Genomic DNA, 25,768 nt, shown 5'->3' with positions numbered 1-25,768 from the left:
AGAGTAGGAGTAGTCGTAATTTAGATAGGATATTAGTTTGTTTTCAATAAAGATAGGCAAAGTCAGTTATATTCTCCACATCACCCTAGATAACAATTGCCTATCCAAAATAAAGTTTGTTCTGGCTAAACAGTATTTGACGGTTACTGAAGAAACCTTGTCTCTGTTAAAGATTTTGGAATTTCGGCTCTTATGAACAGCTAATCCTGTGGGAGTCTGGCCTTTATTATCAATAGATCTTTAATCCAGAGATGATGTTGAAGTTCAAACCCAGAAAATTTTTAAAGAAAGTTATCTCGGTGAGGAATTCGTTTTAGATCAGCACAATGAAAGGTATCAATATTAGAATACAGATTCTCTGTAAAAAACAACCATTATCAAAGGCAACCCTATCATTGTCGTCTAGAACTTTCTTAAGGAAAGAGAATTTGACTTCCTCCCTGCTAAAGGAAAAAGCAACGTTCAGAGAAATGACCTAGAAAGATGCTATATCTCAAAGAATAAGAGGTCTCATCACGAGCCGACTTATCATAATCACATATGTTATAACTTGCTGACTTTGCCAAAACTGTCTACCAAAACAGGGCAACGACTCAAGATTGTTGCGATCAAAAGACAAGGGGTCTCATCACGAGCCAGCTTGTTCAGCAAGAGTATAAATCGAGTGAATGACTGTGTCATAATTTGGCCACCAAACCAAGACATTGTTCTTTAGAGAATAAAAAAAGGAAAAAGCATCAGCAAAGGTATATTTCTTTTGAAAAAGTTGTTAAAAAACCCAAAGTTGGATAAAGGATCATTCCTGGATAATAGGTAACCCTGTCGAGGCTATGGACGCCTGCTGGCAGCAGTGGCTCTACCTGCGACAAAAGGGCATTCTTAAAAAGGGGTTGATACATAAGAGAACTCTTTATTTCTATGTCTAAACAAGACCAAGTAGTAACTGATCTAAACTCGGAAAACAACCTGGGAATGCAAGTAATTGAAATAAGATGGGGATAAAACAAAACATCATTGATGCCTTGAAGTATTGTTTGTTGTTATCTTTTTATAATAAAGTTCGAATTCCCTGAGGAAATTTTTAAAAGAAAAGTCCGAAAACATCAATAGAAAAAGAGCAGAGATAACTGGTTCTCCCAAGTGAATCGCCAATTGTTGTGGCCAACAACAACCCCCCCTAATTCAACCTAGTATTAGTCATGATGATAGATAGAATAGGGGACCCTTAGTTAATTTTCGAAAAACAAAAGACTTCTTTTGAAATTACAAGCATAAAACATAGAAAAAGGTCCTTGGACGATTTAAGCCTAAACCTATGTTCATAAAAGAAAATCTCAAAGAGTGCATCACGAAAAAGATAAAAAACGCCAATATGCGCATCGCCTCGGCGTTGATGAACAACATCGCATCGCAATACACTAGCCTCCATAAAGGAAAACTTGTAAACTCGCCGACCTGCGATCGTGCGATCGCACGATCGCACATCGCAGAAATTAGGCGAAGTACGTTGGCAAGCATTGAATTGTTGCGATCTGCGATGTTGCGATCACTGCCGTTTGCGATCGCGCGATATGCGAGGATGCACTGGCAAGCCATAAAATCACCTCGGTACGACTCTTTCGAGCACGCCACCCAAAGAAAATCCACTTACCATTACCTGATTTGGAAATTATGCACATTCAATGTTAGTAATGAATTAGTTGTCAGTTATTAAGTGGCATAAAGACGCGTGCCTTAATGCGGATTTTGCTTCACGTAAGGTGGCATATCTAATCTATCTCTTGCATTAAACGCCTTCCCATCACCTTTCTGATCGATCTTTCCATTTCGCTCTTAACTTGCAGGAGCAAAGCTCGAAGGCAAAACCGAACAGAAACGCTAAGCGAGATGGGGAAGAAGAACAAAGCTCAGAGCTCAGAGGCAAGGGAAAAGACCAAAGAGATGGCGCCCCTCTACACAGACACTGCATGCAATAAGGATGCGGGCATCTCAACCTCGGAAGGCATGTATAGGATATTGGAGGAAGAGAATCCGAGAATAATCAAAGTAACTCTTGCTGTCCCGGATGCATTACGTTCTTCAGAAGCATCCCTGGAAGACCTAGCATGTTCTTTCCTCCACAGAATTGCAGCAAGGCCGAAGATCCTGCCATACACAGACATGATCAAATGGATACTAGATGATGCGGAGTTGCACCAAAGACAGTTCAAAGCCCAGGGACATGGGATCGTAGCAGCGTTTGCAGCTCAAGACCTAAGGCTCATGTATCATTTACCTGAGCCGCAAGCGACCTACAATGCAGAATTCGTTACGAAGTTCGTAGCAGAAAATCCCGACTTATCTGATACCACTAAGGAGTGGTCAAAAAGAGATGAACCATTGAAGAAAGATAAGAACGGTATGTATAGCACTGGTTCTCTTACTTCCCCATATTGTTTTGCTGCAGCTATGCTCTGTAGAATATTCGGTAAGCCAGATATCAATAAATTTTCAACCGAATGGCTACCCCTGATCGAGGCTGCAACTAACTCTGAGATATTGGATTGGGCCAAAATCCTTTCTGACACTCTATACACAGCGGTCCTCCACTACTGTTCTAAAAGATCCCACTCCCAAAGAGTCTATCCGCCTTTTTATTTGTCTGCCTATATAATGGATTCTATCTGTCTTGTATCCAAATTCCCTACCATGGGTTGGCAATGGACTACCCAGGACCCACTGCCTATTCATATCTATCATAAAATTCTGTGGGATTCCCAGTTCGCCCCCCATTTTTACCAGATTTGCCATGGACTTATATTACCCATACATAGGATAATATACAATAAAGATCCCCCAAGATGCTCTCCCGAGGCACAGATTGATATCACCTCCATCGCAAGGTGTTTTGGGGAAGAATGGTTTACCTATATCCGAGTTTTTGGAAGCACAGTACCCCCGCATGTCCTACCCTTATATATCCCAGATAAATTGTTGGCCCGAGAAATCGCTTATCAGACTTGTTCTGAAGGTGGTTTAACTAAGGACCTAAAGAACAAAAAGAAGGCCATTTGGCCTCAATTCCCAGTCACGTGTGGGGTCTTCTCTTTATTCGATGTAGGGCACGCTTTTGGTGAGGTGGAGAATGTGACGTGTCTCCAACTATTTAAACTCCCACCAAGGCCATTCGACCCAAATAAAGTTGCCCAGGAATTTACAACTAGCGTCAGGATAAGTGTGTTCTCTGGACAAAAAGATCTGTTTGACGATCTTTTTCAGGGAAAGAACTCGCTCGAAGAAGTTTTGCAGGAAGCACGATCAAGGCTGTCCCCGGACGACTTCCGGAAATTCACATTGTATAGAGAAAGAAAGCTGGCTAACATTCCACTGGAAGGACTGCGGATAGCTGCCAGAGAACCGACTCCAAGCGTCAGCCTCAGTGAACACTCCAGCGCCTCCAAATCTGATTCCAGCGCCGTGCAAGAAATATCTCCAGATCTTGAAGAGTCTGTCTGCAAAGAAGAAAGAAACGAAGAAACAATCAAGGACACAGCTCAATCAAGTTCGATGGCTCAGCAGCAAGTTGCCGCCTCGTCATCAAGAGAAGTTCCTCCCCCCGTCACCGAAGCACCTCTTGTTACAGTAGAATTAGATAAAGAATGGGAGACCTTCAATGAACTGATTAATCTTGAAGGTCAGGTCCCGAAAACACCCGTGGACAACACGCAGGTGGCACAAGAGGTCCTCTCAACCATAGTCAGTAGCACCACAAAGATGGAGCATCTTCCTATCGCTCCATCCTCAGAACTTCTACTTAGCGTAGAAGAGATCCCCCCACTGGACGTATTCTACAGCCCACAGCACAAGGCAGTTGTAAGGAGACAAAGAAAGAAAAGAAAGCTTGCGGATGCACTAGCTCAAGATGCTGAACACCTAGATGTCTTGTGGAGAGATCCGAATAGCAATCCAACCGAAAACCTCACCAAGTTGTCTCAGATTGCAGGAGCATATGCTTCTGCGACCATCGACAAGGCTTCTGAAGTTCAGCAACTTCTAAAAGAACGTGAGAGTCAATTACAACTGCTGCAACAACAGTTGCAACAAGCCAATATAAACGCTGAAGCTTCCAAGCAGCTTGAAAAACTACAAGAAGACTTTCGCCAGATGCAGCTGAGCCACTAAAGAAATATTGAAGAAAAGGAAAAGCAACTACAGACGGTGCAAGAAATGCACAAGGATGAACCCAAGCTGACAGAATTTATTTCAGAGTCCACCAGCTTGAACGACCAACTGTCGCAGCAACAGGAAGACATGGTACGTAGAATATCACAGTGGAGGCATTTTTGTGAGCTGAGCGACAAGATCACCAGCCAGGTAGTGGAACTACGGAATGACTATGACCAGGCCAACAAAAGAGTAACAGAATATCTGGCTTGGCAAAATGACGAGGAAGGGAAGAAAGCAGGGGCGCCTAAGATTAATGAAAATCACAAAGACTTGCTCTTCAACAAATGGGACGAGCAAATAACACAGGCGGAGCAGGCAGCAGAGTCAGCGGCAACACAGGTGACCATACTTATCGATTGTGTAAATGAAAATTTGCACAGAGCTAATTTGATTTCAGAATCCACCCCGGGGTACTTACCAAGTGCGTTACAGCTGGGAGCAGAATGGAAACAGAAAGCACAGGCAAACGAGAAGACAATTCAGGCATTGGCTAGGTTAAACTGGGAAAGTTACTGGACTTACTTAGTTAAGCCTCACAGCCAATGCATGACGGTAAGGTGCATCATGAACGCGGCCGAGAAAGTAGCGCCAGCTCTTATGGACGCTGTTTTCGCAGCCCAACTAAGCACGGAAGTCGGCCAACCGACTCTTCTCAAGCCCATGCTTGATAACTGCAATTTCAAGGACCAAATTAGGAAGTAATTTCAATTTAGCAAGTTGTTTTTCTTTTTGTTTTACTGAATTAGAAAAAGGGCGGCCATTTGAGAGCCGTATCCTAAATTTTGTAATAATACTATTATTAGCATTAGATAGTAGTATTTGAACCCTTCTCATTGCATTGGAGAAGGGTCCAGAAATTTGTCAAAAACTTGTCCTCAGAACATGCACTTCTGCACCCTCAGAGGAGGTTTTGATGAATGGAAGGATCGTGATTTATTTATGTTTGCATTTATATGTCTGCTACTGATGTTGCACTTCTGTACTCTTGGTAGACGTTAGAAGCAAGTAGAGGTAGATCGTTATTGTTTGAAGTCTATGAGTAAGAATTAGTCATTAATGGTACTTTTATCTCTTGATTAATTTCTGCTTGTATTCTTAAAGCGATATACAGCTGATATTGTTTGCATGTTAATGTATGAATATATAAGTTATCATTTGGCACTTCTGTACGGTGGATTTATCTATTCATGCTTAATATGCGAATGATTTGATTATGCGATGTGCTGTTCACAACCGCTCTGCCTAACTTCTTATGCAGAATGGTTTATCTCTATTGATTTATATTCTGATATCAGTTGAATGATCTTTATTACTAGCTGCTGTTAGAAATCTTTCTAGATCGCATAACAAAAGAAACATCCCGGGTTAATGTAAATTCTGTGTGTTGTTTTTCATTTGATTATAGTAATTTAGATTCAAGTTAGCAAGATAGATTTACAGTAGTTTTAGAACGTTTCTTAGAAGTAACCTAACTAAAATCCCATATACACACACATACACATCCCATGCATCGGGAAGCTGGTCCCGTTATCCCCAGTCGGACCCGCTACTCCAAACGGGCAAGGAGCCGCCAACCAGGTTCCGGACCGGGTGGGTATCCCCCTTGTTTTTGACCCGACTTCGGGGCCCTCAACACCTACCAAACTCACCAAGCAAACCTTTCAACCAAACCGCCTCTTTGCAAGCATGCGAAGCAACAATGTATTCTACTTCAGTAGTGGATAAAGCAACAATGTTTTGTAGCTTTGATATCCAGCTAATAGCTCCACTTGCAAGAGTAAAGACATACCCTGAAGTTGACCTTCTCTTATCCAAATCACCTGCAAAATCAGAATCAACATATCCGCAAACAGATTCACTACTCTTATTGTAAGTAATACAATAACTACTTGTGCCTCTCAAATACCGAAGCACCCATTTCACTGCTGACCAGTGTTCTTTACCCGGATTTGCCATATACCTGCTGACAACCCAAACTGCATGTGAAATATCTGGTCGCGTACACACCATCACATACATTAAACACCCTACTACATTAGCATATGGAATTCGAGACATAAATTCTTTTTCTTCATCTGAATTAGGACATAAACTCGAAGAAAGCTTGAAATGGGAAGCGAGAGGGACTGACACAGGCTTCACGTTATTCATACAAAATCTCAAAAGTATTTTCTCAATATACTTTTGTTGTGATAGCCATAGCTTACCATTGCTTCTGTCTCTGAAAATCTCCATGCCCAAAATCTGTCTTGCTGCTCCTAGATCTTTCATATCAAATGTCCTTGCCATCTAAGCCTTCAACCTGTTGATTTCTTCTATGCTTTTGCTTGCTAAAAGCATATCGTCAACATACAATACTAAGATAATGAATATGCCATTTTTAAATTGCTTAAAATAAACACAATGATCATATTCACTTCTAACATATTTTTGACTCAACATGAAAGAATCAAACTTCTTATACCACTGCCGAGGCGACTGCTTCAGGCCATATAATGACTTCTTGAGCCTGCAGAAAAATTTCTCATTGTGATGCTGAACAAACCCTTCCGGTTGTTCCATATAAATTTCCTCATCTAAGTCTCCATGTAGAAATGCAGTCTTAACATCTAATTGCTGCAACTCTAAATCAAGCAAAGCCACTAATGCTAACACAATTCTAATTGAAACAATCTTAACCACTAGTGAAAAAATCTCATGAAAGTCAATGCCAGCTTTCTGAGAAAACCCTTTTGCAACCAGCCTTGCTTTGTACCTGTCTTCCGTATCATCCACACCCCGTTTCAGCTTGAAAACCCATTTACACCCCACAGTTTTCCTGTCTTTCGGAAGCTCAACCAGATCCCATGTGCCGTTTTTACCCAAGGCCATCATTTCGTCCTTCATGGCTGCTTTCCACTTGTCACTTTTCGAACCTTCTATTGCTTCCTGATAGCACAGAGGTTCATCGTCATTAGCAGTAAATGCAACAGAAGTGACATAATCATCATACCTTCTCGGTGGCCGTTTGATTCTTGTCGACCTCCTTAAGGATGTTTCTGGCACTTCCTCGATTGGCTAACTACCATCTATAGGAACTTCTTGATGATCAGTATCTAAGACCTGTTCATGATCTAAACCTGAACCCTGTTCATGTTCTGATTCTGGAACCTGTTCATGACTAGTATCTGAACTATGGTCATCATGACTATCATTAGAAAAGCTATCAAACTGAATGTGCTGAAAGTCAGATACATCATCCTGTTTCAATCTACTATCTACATCTAACTGTACAAGAGAGGATTCATTAAACTTTACATCTCTGTTGATGATGATTTTGCGGGTAGTAGGATCCCACAATCTATATCCCTTTGTTCCAACACCATACCCAACAAAGATATACCTTTTAGACTTTGGATCTAATTTAGTTCGCTGATGTTTAGGCACTAGAGCATATGCATCACAACCAAACACTCTGAGTTTAGAATAGTCACAAGGGTGTCCTTTCCATACCTCTTGCGGAATCTTGCAGCGTATCACCATCGATGGAGATCGGTTTGTCACATAACAAGTTGTTGCCACTGGTTCCGTCCACAACTCCTTTTGCAACCCAGCGTTACTCAGCATACTCCTTGCTCTCTCTAGAAGAGTCATGTTCATGCGTTCAACAACTCCATTCTGCTGAGGAGTATAAACCGTGGTCTTATGTCTCTCGATCCCTGCATCCTTGCAATAGCTGTCAAACTCCTTGGAAGTAAACTCACCACCATTGTCAGTTTTTAAACATTTTATTGTTCTACCAGTGTTGTTTTCTACCAATGCTCTAAACTGCTTGAAAACTGAAAAAACTTCAGACTTCCTTTTCAACATGTAGACACACACTTTCCTAGAAAATTCATCAATGAATGATACAAAATAAGACGAACCACCATATGAAGTTGTAGGGGCTGGTCCCCAAACATCTGAATGGATATAATCAAGTATGCCTTTACTAGTATGTTTGCTTGTTTTAAATTTTTGCTTACTTTGTTTTCCAAACAGATAATGCTTACAGAAATCTAACTTTCCAGACTTTAGATTTGGAAGTAATTTGCGATCAGCAAAAATTTTTAACCCTCTTTCACTCATATGCCCCAATCTTTGATGCCATAAGTGAATGGAACTACTGTCATGTTCAGACACCGTAGACACATAATCTGACCCTGTACTTCCTTCTAACTGAAATATATTTCCTACCTTCTTAGCTTTTATAACTAGTAAAATACCTTTGTAAATTTTCATTACTCCACCTTGAATTACAGTTTTATATCCATTTGAATCAAGTGCTCCTAATGAAATCAAATTTTTCCTTGAATCTGGTACATGCCTCACATCAGTTAACATTTTAGTTGTCTCATCAAACATTTGTAGTTGTATACTCCCAATCCCCACAATATTACATGTTACATCATTACCCATGTACACAACACCATCATCAATTGATTTATATGTCGTAAACCAGTCTTTATGAATACACATGTGGTTTGATGCACCGGAATCTAACAACCAATGTTTACCATGATTTGACACATTAACTGATAATACTTCATCACTCATGCCTGAACCAGATGTCGAACCTGTATCTGTCATATTTGCCTCCTTCTTCTCTGTCGAAGAATCTGCTTTTGAAGTTTGCTGCTGTCGCTTCCAACAGTCCTTCTTTAAATGCCTTGATTTGCCACAAAACCAACACTTTAGCTTACTCTTCTTCCCTTTCGACTTTGAACGTGAATCGCTCGGCTTCCTGGGGCATCTTTCTTTCGAACGACCTCTAACCATCATAGCTTCTGATGTAGAGGTTTCGGAATGCGACGTTCTCCTTGTTTCTTCCGATAATAAGGATGCAACTACATCATCAAACTCAATAGTTTCTGATGAACTAAGACTTATAGAAGTAACAAAATGATCCCATGATTCGGGCAACGAGCACAATAAAGTAATAGCTTTATCCTCGGATTGAATTTTTACTTCTATACTTTGTAATTGCACAAGAAGAGTATTAAAAGCATTTAAATGAAGAGCAATCGATGTACCTTCCTTCATTCGCAAACTGTACAACTGTCGCTTCAGGAGAATCCTATTGGTTAAGGATTTGGTCATGTACAATTTTTCCAGTTTCGTCCACAAACCAGCAGCTGTTGTCTTCGACACGATATTAAACAGGACATCATTAGCTAGACACAGTCGAATAGCACTTATCGCTCTTTCATCCATCTCGGCCCACTCATTATCTGTGATGTTGTAAGGCTGTTTGGATTTGCCCAACAACGCCTTTGCCACACCATGTTGGACAAGCAAATCGTACATTTTCACCTTCCAGATCTCGAAATTATTTTTGCCATTAAACTTCTCAATTTCAAACCGGGCACTCTGAGTTTTTGCCATCTTGTATCAACCAAAAAACAATAATAATCTCCAAAACTAACTGTTAAATACCAGCAATTAAAAAACTGCCTATGCCTTATAGCCTTTGCTTTCAAAAAAACAAACTTTTTGCTGTGAATTACAATACATAAAACTGAGTATTAAATTCCCAATCGGTGCATTGGACCTGAGTCAATTATTCACTCACGATTCACTCTGTTGTGCATTATAGATTGGTCTTATATATCGTTTGTGGTTTCCTCAATAAGACATTTTCAAATTCTCACAAATGGGGTCCATTGGCACAAATATCACGTCCATATTCCAACTGATTTAAAAAACCTCTTCAACTTACAAATGAGCGTTGAATTTGTCTTTTTTTTTTTTTTTTTTTTTTTTTTTTCTGTTAACTTAGATGGAGCCTATATGAAAAAACCACCTTACGTTGGAATAAAAAAAAACACCTTAGATTGGTTGTTCTATGTCTTGATTATTCTATGTCTTGCTTATTCTAAGATTTTGCATTGTGGTTGTGGCAGACCCCGGCAGGGACTACCGCCACGGCAGTGGCTCTCTTGTTATTAATATTGATATTGTTAATAATAATAATAATAATAATAATAATATTGTTGTTAATTATATTTTTATAAATAATAATTATAATAATATTGTTAGTTTGTTCATATTAATTTCATTGTTTAATTAATAATAACATTAATGTAGTGTGGGGTTTCTTTATGACTTTACTATGAGTGTTTTATGTCAGCATGGTTATTAATAACATTAATAATGGTCCATTATTAATATATTTATTTTATTAATATAAAAATGCTATTAATATTATTAATATCAATAAATATATATAAATATATATATATATATATATATATATATATATATATATATAAATAAATAATATGTAGCATAATCAATATTATTAATACAATATTTTTATTAGTATTATATTATTTTACAATATTATTATTAAAAGTAATTTCAATAATATAATTAAATATTAAAAATATTTATTAATACAAAAATACATTTCCTTTCCAATTCATTAATATAATATAATTTATTAGTTTTTGGTATAAAATAATCTATTAGTTTTGCTAAAAAAAAGTCAATTAACTACATAGCCACTCGAATAATTAACACTTCCATCTTTGAATGCAGATAAAATTTCAAAATATTTAATAATACCAAGGCAAAATGTTAGCTATTCTTGGCAACACCGGAAGTGCTGCATTACTTTCGAATGTAATGTATCATGTCTCTTACATTCGAGAGGAGAGATCCCTATGGAAATTCCCATATGTTAAAAATTAAACACTGCAATAAAATTCATCATCAGCTTATTTCTTATTGGTTTCCTTGAAACCCTCGGAAATCTACATTTTATTGCTTGAGAGATCCAAGATGATCCAATTCTTAAACATAATACTGTGATATTAGTGGTACTATAAATCTCACCTATGTGTTTTGGATGATCTCTTGTGCATGTATTTGAAGTTCAATTGTTATTGGCAGTTATTCAATAAGCTTTTCTACTCCGTTTGGTACTAATGGTACTAATGGCTACATAGTATCTGTTTTAAGCGTTATTTTATATATATATATATATAAAACGTGATTTAGAGCCTTTTCATGCCTGAATTCTTTTCAATTATGAGCCCATCTCCCTAGGTGAGAGATTGGTTTGAATGCCTGAGATTCATATCTATGTTCATCCTTTCCCTTGACCTCCATCCTTCGTACCTGTCCCATCGGTCCCTAAACCCCCTTTGGACCTGAGGAACCGTTATGGAAATTGCATATATGGTCCACAGTGACAAATTCGTAATGTATCCACAATGAACTTTAATTTTATTTAAATATTTTATTTTATTTAATGGAAAAATTATATATAAATTTAATAGTTAAGAGTATGTGTTTCTTTTAAAAAGTTATAGGTTCAAAAGAAAAGATTGAATATGTATATTTTTGTAGTTTTAGTAGTCAAATCACCATGTAGAAATAGGTCTTTGTCCTATAAACAACAAATCTCATACACCAATTTGATATCTGACTTAACTATAATTTTAAAATTAAATAATAATAATAAAATATAAATAGAAAAATATATAATATACTTAAGTTCCGACAGATCAACAACGGCTTCCATCTCATTCTTCTTCAAAAATTGGGATTAATATGCCATAGAATGAGAATACTGAATCGATAATTCCATTAAAAGTTCAAATTATTCACTTACAACCGTGTGATAATGATCCGTGTGCTGGACTCAGTACTAATTTCATGTATTAATTTTCCCTGGGTTTCGTGAGGGAGGAGATTAACCAGAGCATGGAGCCACGTGACCATTTATACTAAAAGGGTAAACCATAAATATCTCCATTTTGATTGTGATCGGTTTCATAGTAGGTGCCAAAATCTTCTAGTAGCTAGAGCATGAAAACTAAAACCAGGGCGCTCACCATGGTCACCACTTTTTGAGTTGCAAGGTACATGGATTTCAACATGTCTTAGGCCGGTATCAATTTAATCTACATTGAAGTGCAAGTTCTTTAATATTCTTTTTCCAGTGATGTAAAGATATAGTATTTCTCGATTTGTTTGTCTTTGAGAACTAAACCCAATAGTATTTGCATTTGCCAATGGAGGGCCACTGAGTTTAGAAATTATTCTTTCTTGCTTTTAGTGTGACTAGGATTTGGGACCCAACTGCCCAAATCTTCAAGCAATTCTAAGTTAGACATCAATTTCCTTTCTTCTCCCACTTTCACCTCTAATTTTCTTAGACGTTGAAATAGATGCTATCGATTCATGGCAAACAATCTCATGCTCCTGTAACTAGACTGTTAGTTCAAGGCATACATCACACACAACATATTTATACTCAGAAACTTAGATGGCAATAGCAAAGAATAATTTTAGAGACAGACAAATGGAGAAACAAGAAGATTACCTAATCAGAAACAACAAATAGATAAAACAATCACTGGAGAACAGAAATCACTTTGCATTACGTAACAGCCCTGGACCTTGGCTTGCTTTCCTTGGCGAGAGAAATTACAAATTTATAGAGGCTGAAGAAGGATCTAGAATCCTGCATGATGGCAGTGTAGAAAGATCTGAAATCCTGCATGTGATTTAGATGGAGATCTAGAAACTAATGGCGGTGTAGAAGGATCTAGAATCCTGCATGGATTTGGCTTCACACTTAACATTCTCCCACTTGAAGCCAAATAAGAGTCATGAATCAAGTCATACCGAGTCCTACCATGCCTCTAAATAACTCATGTTTATTTCGTGGTAGAATCTTAGTGAGCATATCAGCAGGGTTCCTATCTGTATGGATATTTTCCAAGGATAATTGTTCTTCCTCCAACACATGTTGGATCCAATGGTACCTTAAGTCAATGTGCTTGGTTTTTGAATGAAATGTTGGGTTTTTCGCCAAGTGAATGGCACTCTGACTATCACAATATAACACATACTTGTCCTGCTTTATTCCTATCTCTCTTAGGAATCATTGCATCCACAACATCTCTTTACAAGCTTCTGTTGTAGCTATGTACTCTGCTTCTGTTGTAGAGAGGGCTACTATTCTTTGTAGCCTTGACACCCAAGATATTGTTGCACCTGCAAATGTATACAAATAACCTGTAGTGGACTTTCTGGTGTCCATATCTCCAGCCATATCCGCATCTGTAAATCCTTCAAGCACAGTCTCATCATGACCAAAACATAAACAATAATGACTAGTACCCTTAAGATACCTCAAAATCCATTTTACTTCTTGCCAATGTTGTTTGCCTGGATTGGCAAGGTACCTACTCGCTACTCCCACTGAATATGCAATGTCTGGTTGTGTAAATACCATGGCATACATCAAGCTGCCAATTGCTGAAGCATAAGGAATCTTGCTCATCTCTTCTTTCTCCCTGTCATCGCTAGGACATAATTCAGTACTCAGCTTGAAGTGGGCTGCAAGGGGTGTCCCAACTGGCTTGAAATCCTTCATATTAAACCTGTCAAGCACCTTTTTGATATATTTTTCTTGTGACAGCCTGTTGAAGCCCCGAAAATCGGGTCGACAACAAGGGGGATACCCACCCGGTCCGGACCTTGGTTGGCAGCTCCTTATCCGTTTGGTATAGCGGGTCCAACTGGGGATAATGGGACCAGTTTCCCAATCTAAGGGTGTATGTGTGTGTGTGTGCAGAGTTGGATGTTGCTGATCTAAGAATACTTAAAGCTAATTTAATTCAAACTTTTAAACTAACTCTATGCTATTTTAATCTAATGAGAAACAACACATCTAATCTACGCTAACCCAGGGTGTATTTCTTCTACTATGCGATCTAAAGAGATTTCAAACAATAACTGGTAATAAAGATCATTCAGCTATCATAAGAATAGAAATCAATTAAGATAAACCACTTTGCATAAAAAGTTAGGCAAAACAGTTGTGAACAGCATATCGCATAATAAGTTATTCATATATCAAACATAAATAAATGGCTCCACCGTACAGAAGTGCCAAATGGTAACTCATACATTCATGCAGTAATATATAAACAACTGAAAACTGTATATCACTTTAAGAATATAAGCAGAAATGGCCAAGAGATAAAAGTACCATTTATGACTAATCCTACTCATAAGCTTCAAGCAAAAACGATTTATCTCTACTTGTTCTAACATCTACTAAGAGTACAAAAGTGCAACATCAGTAGCAGACATCAAATGTAAACATTAATAAATCTCGATCCATCCATTCATCAAAACCTCCCCTGAGGGTGCAGAAGTGCATGTTCTGAGGACAAGTTTTTGACAAATTTCTGGACCCTTCTCCAAATGCATGAGAAGGGTTAAAATACTACTTCTTAATTCTAATAATAGTGTATTTACAAAATTTAGGATGCGGTTTTCAAATGAACGTCCTTTTTCTAATCTAATTTTAAAGAAAAAACAACATTCTAAAATAAGGCTACTTCTGAATTTGGTCTTTAAAGCTGCAAGTGTTCATCATGGGCTTGAGGAGAGTCGGCTGGCTGACTTCTGCGCTGAGCTGGGCTACGAAAACAGAATCTATGAGAGCTGGCACTACTTTTTTAGCCGCGTTTATGATGCATTTCACAGTCATCCATTGACTATGCGGCTTGACCAAGTATGCCCAGTAACACTCCCAATTTAACATGTTTAATGCCTGGATCGTTTTTCCCTTTTCCTGCGCCTTCTGCTTCCATTCTGCTTCCAGTCGTAGTTTATTTTTCTTTCCCATTTCTTCCTGCGTTTGGCTTTGAATCGTCTTTAGTTCTTCGTTCCTGTAGCTTACGAGTGAAATGGAAATGACTGATCAAGAAAGGTGATGGGAGAGTTTTAAATGCAACAGATATATCAAATATGCCACCTTACGTGAAGTAATTCTTTACAAAAGCACGCGTCTTCATTTCATTTAATAGCTGACAACTAATTCCTTTACTTTCATTAAAAGCGCATGATCTTGAGTCAGATTATGGTAAGTGGCTTTTCTTTGAATAGCGTGCCCGAAGGATTCGTGATGAAGTGATTTATGATTTGCTTACGTAACATCGCAGATCGCGCCATCGCAAATCGCACCATCGTAGATCGTGCAAACATACGAATATAATATCACAGCGATCGCAACATCGCAGGTCGCAGAAGTTTAATGTTTGCCGAATCTTGTTAGCTCGTTTCTGCGATATGCGATCTTGCGATCGGTGTTATCACAGATCGATAAATCTTGAAGTTTTTTCCTTATGAGTATTACTTTATTGCGATGCGATATTATGCTTAACACGAGAGTCATGCGCATACCGATATTATAGAGAAATGGAAGCATTTCTTATCTTTTTTTGCAACGCGGCTTTAAAGATATTTCCCTTATCATAGACTTAGGTTAAAAAAATATTCAAAAGACCTTTCTAAGCTTAGGATGGTAACCTTATTTTGAAGAAAGGAAACTCTTGCTTTTTTTCTAAAATTTAACTAAGGGTCCCCATTCATTTAGTATTTTGGACAACACTTAAATGAACAAGGGGGGGTGTTGCTGGCCACAACACAGCCACAACCTTTTGTTTTTCCTATCACGCATAATCCACATGCCCAATATCTGTTGTGCTGGTCCCAAATCCTTCATTGCAAATTTGCTACCCAAATCTTTCTTCAATCTATTGGTCTTATTCTTATCATGCACAACAATCAACATGTCATCCACATATAACAATAATATGATATACTTTCCTTGATCATACCTTTTGATATAGATACAATGGTCAACTTCCAACCTCTGAAAACCATGTTCCAACATGAATGAAGCAAATTTCTTGTACCATTATCGAGGTGTCTGTTTCAACCCATAGAGATTCTTCTTCAACCTATAAACAAGGCCTTCTTTGCCTTTCTCTATTAAGCTTTCTGGCTGCTCCATATAAATTTCTTCCTCTAATTCACCATGAAGGAAAGCAGTTTTTGTAGGAATTTACAGGGTAAGTTCCTTAGACAGAACACCAAAGGACACCGCTCACAAACAGATCACAGATCAATACACCAGTATTTTGACGTGGTTAAAACCCTCAAAGAGGGAAACAGTCCACGGCCTGAGCCAATGCGGCCACTTCAGGAAATTTATTAATAAAAGAATGAAAATTTACGTATTCTTCTCTCATAGACGGATTACCCTACAAATGACCCTCCATGCGCTTTAAATAGAAATCATGGACCAATCGGGTGTTAAGCCACGGATCAAGTGTTGGTAATACCGAGGAGAGAATGAACCGTCAGATCACTACATATCGTGACCGTCGGATTGTAAGTTACAAAATGTACATAGTAAAGAAACACACTTTACCTAACTCTATACCTAACTCTATACTAGACCAAGTTGTACTTAACTATTTCCTATGTGTCGGAATATCCTAACAGCTTTTACATCTAACTGTTCACATTCTAAGTCTAAAGTAGCAACTAGACCAAGAATGACTATAATGGATGACATTTTAACAACAAGTGAGAAAATTTCAATGAAGTCAATACCTTCTTTTTGGGCAATACCTTTCACCACCAGCGTTGCTTTATACCTCTTCTTCTTTTCGTCACCTTCATGCTTAATCCTGTAAACCCATTTGTTTTATAGAACTTTTATACCTTTTGGGAGGTTTACCAACTCCCAAGTTTTATTTTCCAGCAAATAGTTCATTTCTTCTTCCATTGCTTTCTTCCATTCTTCACTGTGCTCAACTTTACAGGCTTCTTGAAAACAATTAGGCTCACCTTCATCAGTCAACAAAACATTGTTTGAAGGAGGATACCTTTGTGAAGGCATATGAGGTCTAGAGGATCTGCGAACCAACTGTGGTGGTGCATTATCAGTTTGAATCTCCTGTAAAGGTTCCTGCAAGATTCCTTCTTCTTGTTGTTCATCATTTTCCAGTTGTTGTTCTTCATGCTCCTGAATTTGTTGTTCATTTTCTTGTATTGGTGGTATGTTTTCTTGCCGCTCTTCAAACCTATCAATAACCTTCTTGACCTCCAACTCACCTACAATTCTCTTGAACATTTCTAACTCATTAAATATAATATCCCTGCTTCTAATAATTTTATGTTTGACTGGATCCCATAGATGATAACCAAAATCTTCATCCGCATATCCCAAAAAAATGCATTTCATAGATTTATCATCTAGCTTAGTTCTATTTTCTTTGGGAATATGTACGAATGCTTCACATCCAAAGATTTTCAAGTGAGAATAATTCAAATTCTTACCAGTCCAAACTTCTTCAGGGATACCGCCATCCAAGGCTGTAGTTGGAGATCTATTTATGAGGTAGCAAGCGGTCCTGATTGCTTCAACCCAAAAATTATTCTCCAAACCGGAATTGGACAACATACTTCGTACCTTTTCCATAATGGTGTGATTCATCCTTTCTGTGACACCATTTTGTTGAGGAGTACCAAGCACAGTCTTTTCATGCTTTATGCCAAACCCGTTACAATATTCCTTAAATGCATTTGAGAAATATTCTCCACCATTATCTGTTCTTAAACACTTCAGCAATTTGTTAGTCTCTCTTTCAACAACAACATGAAATGTTTGAAATATTCCAAACACTTCACTTTTACTTTTCATAGGATATGCCCAACCTTCCTGGATGCATCATCTATAAATGTTACAAAATATGATGCTCCTCCTAATGATTTGATGTTAACAGACCCAAACACATCTGAGTGTACCAATTATAACACATTTTTCTTTCTGTCATGGCCACTTCTAAGGAATGAAACCCTTCTTTGTCTACCATATATACAATTCTCACAAGGATCAAGATTGTAGGATTTCAAACCTGGCAATAAATTTTTACCAACAAGGATTTTTAATCCCTTCTCACTTATGTGACCCAAATGCTTATGCCACAGATCTACTGAATTTCCTTCTTTTGTGACAACAACCAAATCTGATTTTCCTATCAGTGTCTTCAATGTGTATAATGTTCATGTCTTGGGTTCTTTGGCCACGACCAATGCACCTTTGCTAATTTTCCAGCCTCTTTTTCCAAAGCTTGTCGAATAGCCTTCATCATCCAGTCGTCCCAGAGAGATTAAACTCATGCACATTTCTGGTACATGCCTGACCTGTTTCAACAATACATCTTGTCCATCTTTCATCTTGATCTGGACATCTCCCACTCCAACAATATTGCAAAAATGGTTATTCCCCAAACGCACTCTACCATAATCACCAGGATTATATGAAACAAAACTATCTTTGCATGGGGTTACATGGTGAGATGCCCCAGAGTCAAGGATCCAATCAAAACTACTGCTATATGTATATACAAATGCATCCTCTACTGAAACATTAAACAACACATCACCATCTGTGGCTACAATAGTAGTCTCACCTTCATTTGTACTGGATGATTTGTGATTTGTATCAGGTCTCTGATCCTTTTGTCCTTTCTTCCAAAATCGACATTCTTTCTTCATGTGCTCGGGTTTGCCAGAATGAAAGCAGATGATCCTTCCTCTCCTTGATTTTGATCAGCCTCTTGATCTTGATCGCCCTTGTTGGCCTCGATCCATTTTCCTACCACGATCAACTAGAGTTAGAGCTTCTCCTCCCTAGTTTTCCGCAATTGACTTGCGTCACTGTTCCTCATTCATTAAACTACTGCTGACATCATCAAACTTCAAGGTCCCTGCAGTTGTTGAAGTGCTCATAGCTACAATTAAATTTTCCCAGCTGTCTGGCATAGAACACATTAGCAAAATAGCTCTAATTTCATTATATAAAATGATTTTAACAGAGACAAGCTTATTAGTAATAATATTAAATGCATCCAAGTGCTCGGCAATTGAAGCACCCTCTTTCATTTTGAGATTATAAAGCTTCTTCATCAAGAATACTTTGTTTGATGTCGTGTTTTTCTCATATAAATCATGGAGCTTCTTTCATAATCCTTCAGCGATCTTTTCTTCGGACACATTGAAATACACATTCTTTGCTAGATATTGGCGGATTGTTGCAATTGCCTTTCTATCTAACTTATTCCATTCTTCATTTGTCATCGATGAGCGTTTCTTCGTTGTGCCCTCAATCGGCAAATACTGATCCTTCAAAATCAGTATATCCTCCATCTGTGATTTCCATAGGGCAAAATAAGCCCCGCTCAACTTCTCCATATCCGTAACTGCTGTTTCCATTTTCAATATATTGATGCCCAAAAACAAAAACTGCACTTAAAAATAAAAATTTAATTATTACTCTTTAAAATTTAGTAATAATGATCTTCCTCCTTTTAAAATACCTTTTTCAAATTTCTTGCTCCCTTTTAAAATATATTTTTCAAAATTCCAACATATAATTATATAAATATAAAAACATATATAATGTTTTAACCTTTTCACATTTCACACATACATATGTTGGTTTGTATACGTGCAAGCTTGATGAAAAAAATTATGAACTCCACGTAAATCACTTAAGCACTCCACGTTTTAGGCTTCATGGCAGGATTCACCATATGCCCTCAGTTTTTTTATTTCTTGCAACAACTGTCTTAATGTTCCTCAGCTATTTCCTAAACAGATCCTTCAACAGCGCCAAAGGTAACATCCAACATTTTAATGAACGCTGCCAGAGTAAGGCAATGGCACTAAGCGGCTTGCACAATGGATATTCGACCCTAGCTCTGATGCCATGGTTAGTTCAGAGCATACATCACACACAACAGATTTATATTCAGAAACTTAGACAGCAATAGGAAAGAATAATGTCAGAGATAGACAAATGGAAAAACAACAAGATTACTCAATTAGAAACAACGGAATAGATAAAATAATCACTGGAGAACAGAAATCACTTTGCATTACATAACAGGCCTGGACCTTGATTTGCTTTCCTTGGCCAGAGAAATTACAAATTTATAAAGGGTGAAGAAGGATCTAGAATCCTGCATGATGGCGGTGTAGAAGGATCTGGAATCCTGCATGTGATTTAGATGGAGATCTAGAAACTAATAGCGGTGTAGAAGGATCTAGAACCCTGGATGGATTTGGCTTCACACTTAACACAGACGGATCAACATTTCCACCACCCTTTTTGCTTCTTTGAGATTGCTTTAAAGGCATGCCAAAGTCTTTGAGAATTTGACTAGAATCTTTATAAAAATTACCAGTACCGGCAAAAAGACAAACCCATATTAATATTAAAAAACCATCGCAATAACCCCAAATGAAATGACTATACTCAAAAAGCAAAAAACCAGCACAAAAGGGACAAATTCTCAAAAACATGCTTTATATCGTCCACTATAAATAAATAAACCGAGTTATCTCATCTGTTTTTGCTAGCAGAACATCACTTCCTTACGCCTCCTCCATTCCGGTCCTCCACGGGTCACGGGAGCGGCCCAGATTTTGTTGGGTATTTTATTCAACTTGCATGCTTCGCTGGCAGCACGGGGTTTTAATTGACTCCCGCATCTTCTCTCCAGAATTATCGAAACGGAAAGAGAGTGCAAAATCTCTAAACAAAGCTGCACAAAATCTGGAACATCTCCGCACTGTATGTGAAAGTGTCGTGCTTTGGTTTGAAACTATTATTGTGGTTTGGGCAATCAGTTGGTATTTTATTTTATTTTTCTGTCACTATTACATGAAATGAAATTAAATTTATTAGTTTTTTATTTTGATAATTTTTTTTATTCAATATGATATGAGTTGGCTTAATTTTCTAATAATCTCTTAGTTGAAAAGAGAATGTCAAAAAGACATGTTAATATATTTCAGTAATTTTAACTTTTTTTGATGTTTTTGAACGCATCACATTCTAGTTCTTGATTGCAGTGTATTACAAGTATTTATAAACCTCTGATAAGCTGGTTTTATGGGATATCATTTGTTTGTTTTTATAATATGTTAATGGGGAAAAAGAGTTTGAAGTACAAGTATACTATTTTCTGGTTATATGGATTATTATTTGAATAGACTATCTTGTTTTATTGAGGATAGGGTGTTCAATTTTTTTTCCTTGTTTATCAAATTTTAGAAAAGATTTTGACATTGTCGAGTAATTTTTAGAATAAATTAAAGAGCTAAAAATTTCTTATGACCTCAGAGTTGTTGTTGTAAGTCTATATGAAAATGCTATGGTTAATTTAGGAAAATTGAGAGATAATTTTAATATAGAAGTGAAGTAAGATTATCTCTTATTTTGGTACTCACACATTTATATTGGTAAATTAGAATATTGGTTTGTAATTATCATATCTTTCTTATTATTATGTTGATGATATTATTTTTATGTCATAGAATCCCTACCACTTAATAATTATCTATAACATTAATAGTTTGACTGTGAATAAAAAAAATATAAAGATTAAGATAAATTTTACCTATAATATATATATATATATATATATATAAGGTATACATATTTAAGTGATCCAATTACAAATAATCAAATGAAAAATATTACTTTTAAGTGATCCAATTACAAATAATCAAATGAAAAATATTACTTTTATTTAATAGAGAATATTATTTTCATTTTTCGTATAAACATTAGAAGAAATAAATTTATTTAATGCTTTATTTTTCTTGTGAATACCTTATCTAGATCATTCTAAAAATAAAATTTATTTCAAATAAAATTTTTAAATGAAAAATAACATATTTTTATAAATAATACTCAACGTGAATGGGTATATATATTTACAGGCTGTATAAATTTAGAGTGACATCGCACATGATTGGGATTTCAGTCTAAACTACTAACTAGTCTACTCTAATGCATACTCTTACCAAGTGGTTGAAGCGATCAAGTCAAGACTAATCATCAAATGGTAGTAGATCTATACTAAAATACAAAGTCATCTTGCAAATTCCATGAAGCATCACAGTCTTCTTGGCATGGGCAACAAATGCACTCACAACTCATGGCACCGCATAACTGACTCTCAATCACACATTGCAGACTAAAACTAAACACACACAGTTTTATTGCTATCTATGACGATGGAAGGCCCAGCGAAGAAGCTGAAAGGCTTCTTTTCTTCAAGGAACTCGGAGCATTTGGGAAGACATGGTAGCAGCTGGTGCACATGATATGGATCTCTGCTGCTGCTGCTGCTGCTTGAGTACTGCATTATTTGAAGAAACATTGGATTGGCAGTTGAGAGGGCAAGCAGATCCCAAGAACACAACTGGTAAATTCTCGCAATTGCAGATCTCAATCATGAAGCCATCTGGGTCATGGAAGAAGAGTTGATCAACGTAAACTCCTCCTTCCTCCACGGTGCGTTTTATAAATTTGATATTCATCTCAACAAGCTTGCTCTCTACTACCTGCATACTCTCACACTGACAATAAACAAATATCAGATAGGCAATATTTCTTTTTTTTTGGGCGTGAAGTGTCTCAGAAGCACCATTTCTTACATTACTTTTAAGTCGGTTTTATTTGAAGGTTGTTATAAACCCAGAAATATATATTGAGGCACAATAGCCATCATAGAGGTTTCGAGATGAATTATTTCCTTCCCAATGTTAATCTATTGCATAGATGAATCATTTCCTTCCCAATGTTAATCTATTGCAAGTGAATGTCAGTAATCAGACAAAGCATTTAAATAGTATGATATGCAATTCTATATCTTACAGGAGAGAGTTAAATGGCATGTATGGGACTCTTGCTTTGATTTTGATTTTTGTCTTTTGCCTTGTGAGTCATTAATTTGGGTTATCACTGTGATTTTGATTTTGCCTTTGGCGTTGGGAATAAGCAATTTGAGTTCTTATAGACTGTGAAAATGAAAATTTATAATGGAATAAGATATATATTTTTACATATTTATTGAATTTAATTCGCAGAGTTATTATTTTTTAGAATTTTGATGAATTAACTTTAAATTTCTGAAATATTGTAAAATATATAATAATTTTAAATTTCTGAAATATTTTAAAATCTACATAGATGACCTGACTTCACATATGAATTTAAATAAATTGCAGATTTTGGAATATTTCAGAAATCTGATAGACTAGGGAAATCAAACAATTGAATTTTATTTTGTGGAATATTTTGAAATCTATAATAAAGATGAAAATGTTTTGATATATATATATGAGAGAGAAACTCTTGTTATATTTCAGAAATCTATAATAAAGATGAGGATGTTTTGATATATATATATATATATGAGAGAAACTCATGTAAAACAAGATAAAACCATGATTTGACCCAAAATTATTTGACTAGATTCAATGCAAAATCTCCAAACCTAAAATAATTAAACCACACCATTTTTATTTATTTATTACAAACTGTGTAAAATCCTATTCTCTATGACTTGGATAAAGCTTTCAACCTTCTGCACTTGTTAACTTAAATATCCGGTTATTAACTTACTTTTACAATAACCTACATCTACCCTGTAAAGTTTTATACAACCAGCAAATTTAGAATAAAACCAAACCCATTCAGAAAGCACTGTTCACCTAGGGATTGTTGTCCAATACATTTAAGAAAAGCGAACACTCTTTAACAGCAGCTGCCAAAACTATTTTCCTATTGAAAAGTGGTTTGCTATGTGAAGACAACACCAGACTTCACAGGATCTGATCTCTTTGTGAAGTGAAAATATCGTTTTGTTTTCTGTGGAGTGAAACTATCGTTTTGTAAACATGCCTGAAAGGACATGTGAGTATCCATGGGATTAATATTCTGTAAACATACCTGAAAGGACATGTGATTATCCATGGGATTAATATTCTATAAACATACCTGAAAGGACATGTGATTATCCATGGGGTTTATCTCCTGTTTCTTGGGCATTCCCTCTGGATTAGGACTCTGCAGCAAGTGTATTCCCATTCCATAGCTGAAGAGCCTACAGGAAAAACAAGAGTAAAATCAACAAAATTTGCCAAAGAAATTATTGACACACCCCATTTCCCCGTGTAGATCCTGGCATCTTACCATGCTTGTGTGTATTTGTTTATCCACTTACCATGCTCCATCGAAGTTAAATGATCCGGGCCTCTTAATAGGAAAGAAACCGAGAACATTTTCATAAAAGTCCATAGAATCCTCAACAGATCGGCATACCAGGGATATATGGTTCACAGACACAAGGGGCAGTGGCCCGGCAGCTCCCTTGGCCGAGGTGCTCTTTGCAGCATTTCCCGCCATCTTTTCTTTTATGGTCCAAGGAGTTTTGCCAGTGACAGAAGCTCTGGATCTCTGGAGTGCCCGCGTATTGAACTCGGGAGGATTGATTCCCTGAGTGATATTTGATCTAACAGAAAATTTAGACCAAGGCGAAGAGAAGAAGCAGACAAGATTTGAAGCCTAGCGTCCACAAAACACGTTTTTATGGGCATCCACTGAAAACCCAACTGTATTTTTTTGGGGGAAAAACTTTTGGGTCACTGTCAGACAGCAGCAACGCACTCACCATGGACGATTTGATAGCACGACACTCTCCTTACCGGCCACTGGCGGCCATTTTGGGTGGGGCTTTGATAAATATTGATACGACCTTCAGTCTGCATCTCGAGTAACTGGCGGCCATTTTGGGTGGGGACTTTGATAAATATTGATACGACCTTCAGTCTGCATCTCGAGTATTATGGGCCTGAAATTTGAAAGAGATTTACAGATCTTATGACTGCTGGGTTAACCACGAGATTTTCGTGAAATAAATAAACCCTGTTATATCCTTTGTTTTTCGGATAAAAAAAATATGGTGTGAGAAATTGTTAAAAAAATTTCAGCAGATAAAACCTAGACAGACTTCATTAAAAATGAGAAGTTGCATATCTGTTACAGTTTGATGTTGCCCCCGGAGTAGAAAGGTAATAGAGAGAACAGAAAACTAGAGTTGCAAAGATTAAGCAATAAAATAAATTAATATATGATAAAAATAGTAATGTTTGTATTAATGAAAATAAAATTCACTGGTTAGCTTTACGAAAGAGAGTTTGAACCAGAGTCTGGTTCTGCAGAATGCTTTACATTGTTCGGTAACATTACACATTAAATAGAATACATAGTTTTAGGAAAGTTAGAACAGCATATTAAAAAATAGAAACTAATTCCTATCCTAAGGCTACGTGAACCTACTCTAACTATTCTAGGATATTCTCCATTATGTGCAACAATATAAGCAAAGCAAATTTTATTTAGTAAAATGGTCAAATTTACAATAAGATGTGTAATTTTTTTCCTCGAATTAAAGTTGACCCATATTTTTTATATACATTGTTAATTAGATAAGTGTATACATTGGTAAGGCATTATTAGTGTTGCAATAGTTTTTTTGTTATATTTATAAAACTGGCTATATCAACCACAATAATATTTTTAATGTGGTTGTACTAGTTAATAATTAAAAACAACCTAAATTCATTCTAATTCTAGATCTATTAACGCTTACACATTAAATTTCTTGAAGTGCAAACTTTGAATCCTTAAGTAAAAAATGAAATTTGTTGAAATTGCATAATCTTGTTTCCATCTTTATAGCATTAGTAATTTCTTTTAATATTGAAATTAGAAAATTTGAAAAGTTTTACTCGCTAAGGTTTGTTATTTGAATTTTGGAGTGAAAATTGCAATTTGTTGAAATTGTATAGAGTTGTTTCCATT

At 36.7% G+C, this 25,768-nt stretch overlaps 1 protein-coding gene across 1 annotated transcript; it reads right to left on the bottom strand.

Annotated features, from left to right (window-relative positions):
• Positions 1 to 21,808: 21,808 nt before the first annotated feature.
• LOC149162972 (glyoxylase I 4-like) lies at positions 21,809 to 24,750 on the bottom strand. Its single transcript, XM_089435859.1, has 3 exons — positions 24,129 to 24,750; positions 23,903 to 24,008; positions 21,809 to 22,479 (listed from the first exon to the last, which is right to left on the bottom strand). The coding sequence occupies exons 1-3, from the start codon at positions 24,308 to 24,310 to the stop codon at positions 22,174 to 22,176; spliced, it is 594 nt and encodes a 197-aa protein (XP_089291985.1). The 5' UTR covers positions 24,311 to 24,750; the 3' UTR covers positions 21,809 to 22,173.
• Positions 24,751 to 25,768: the final 1,018 nt, after the last annotated feature.

This window comes from Pinus tabuliformis, chromosome 5_2, assembly GCF_031772625.1.
Source record: "Pinus tabuliformis cultivar Carrire ecotype Pingquan chromosome 5_2, CPIR1, whole genome shotgun sequence".
Taxonomy (NCBI): Eukaryota; Viridiplantae; Streptophyta; class Pinopsida; order Pinales; family Pinaceae; genus Pinus; species Pinus tabuliformis.
The sequence above is the reverse complement of the archived record's forward strand: the minus strand, read 5'-3'. Positions and strand labels throughout refer to the sequence as shown.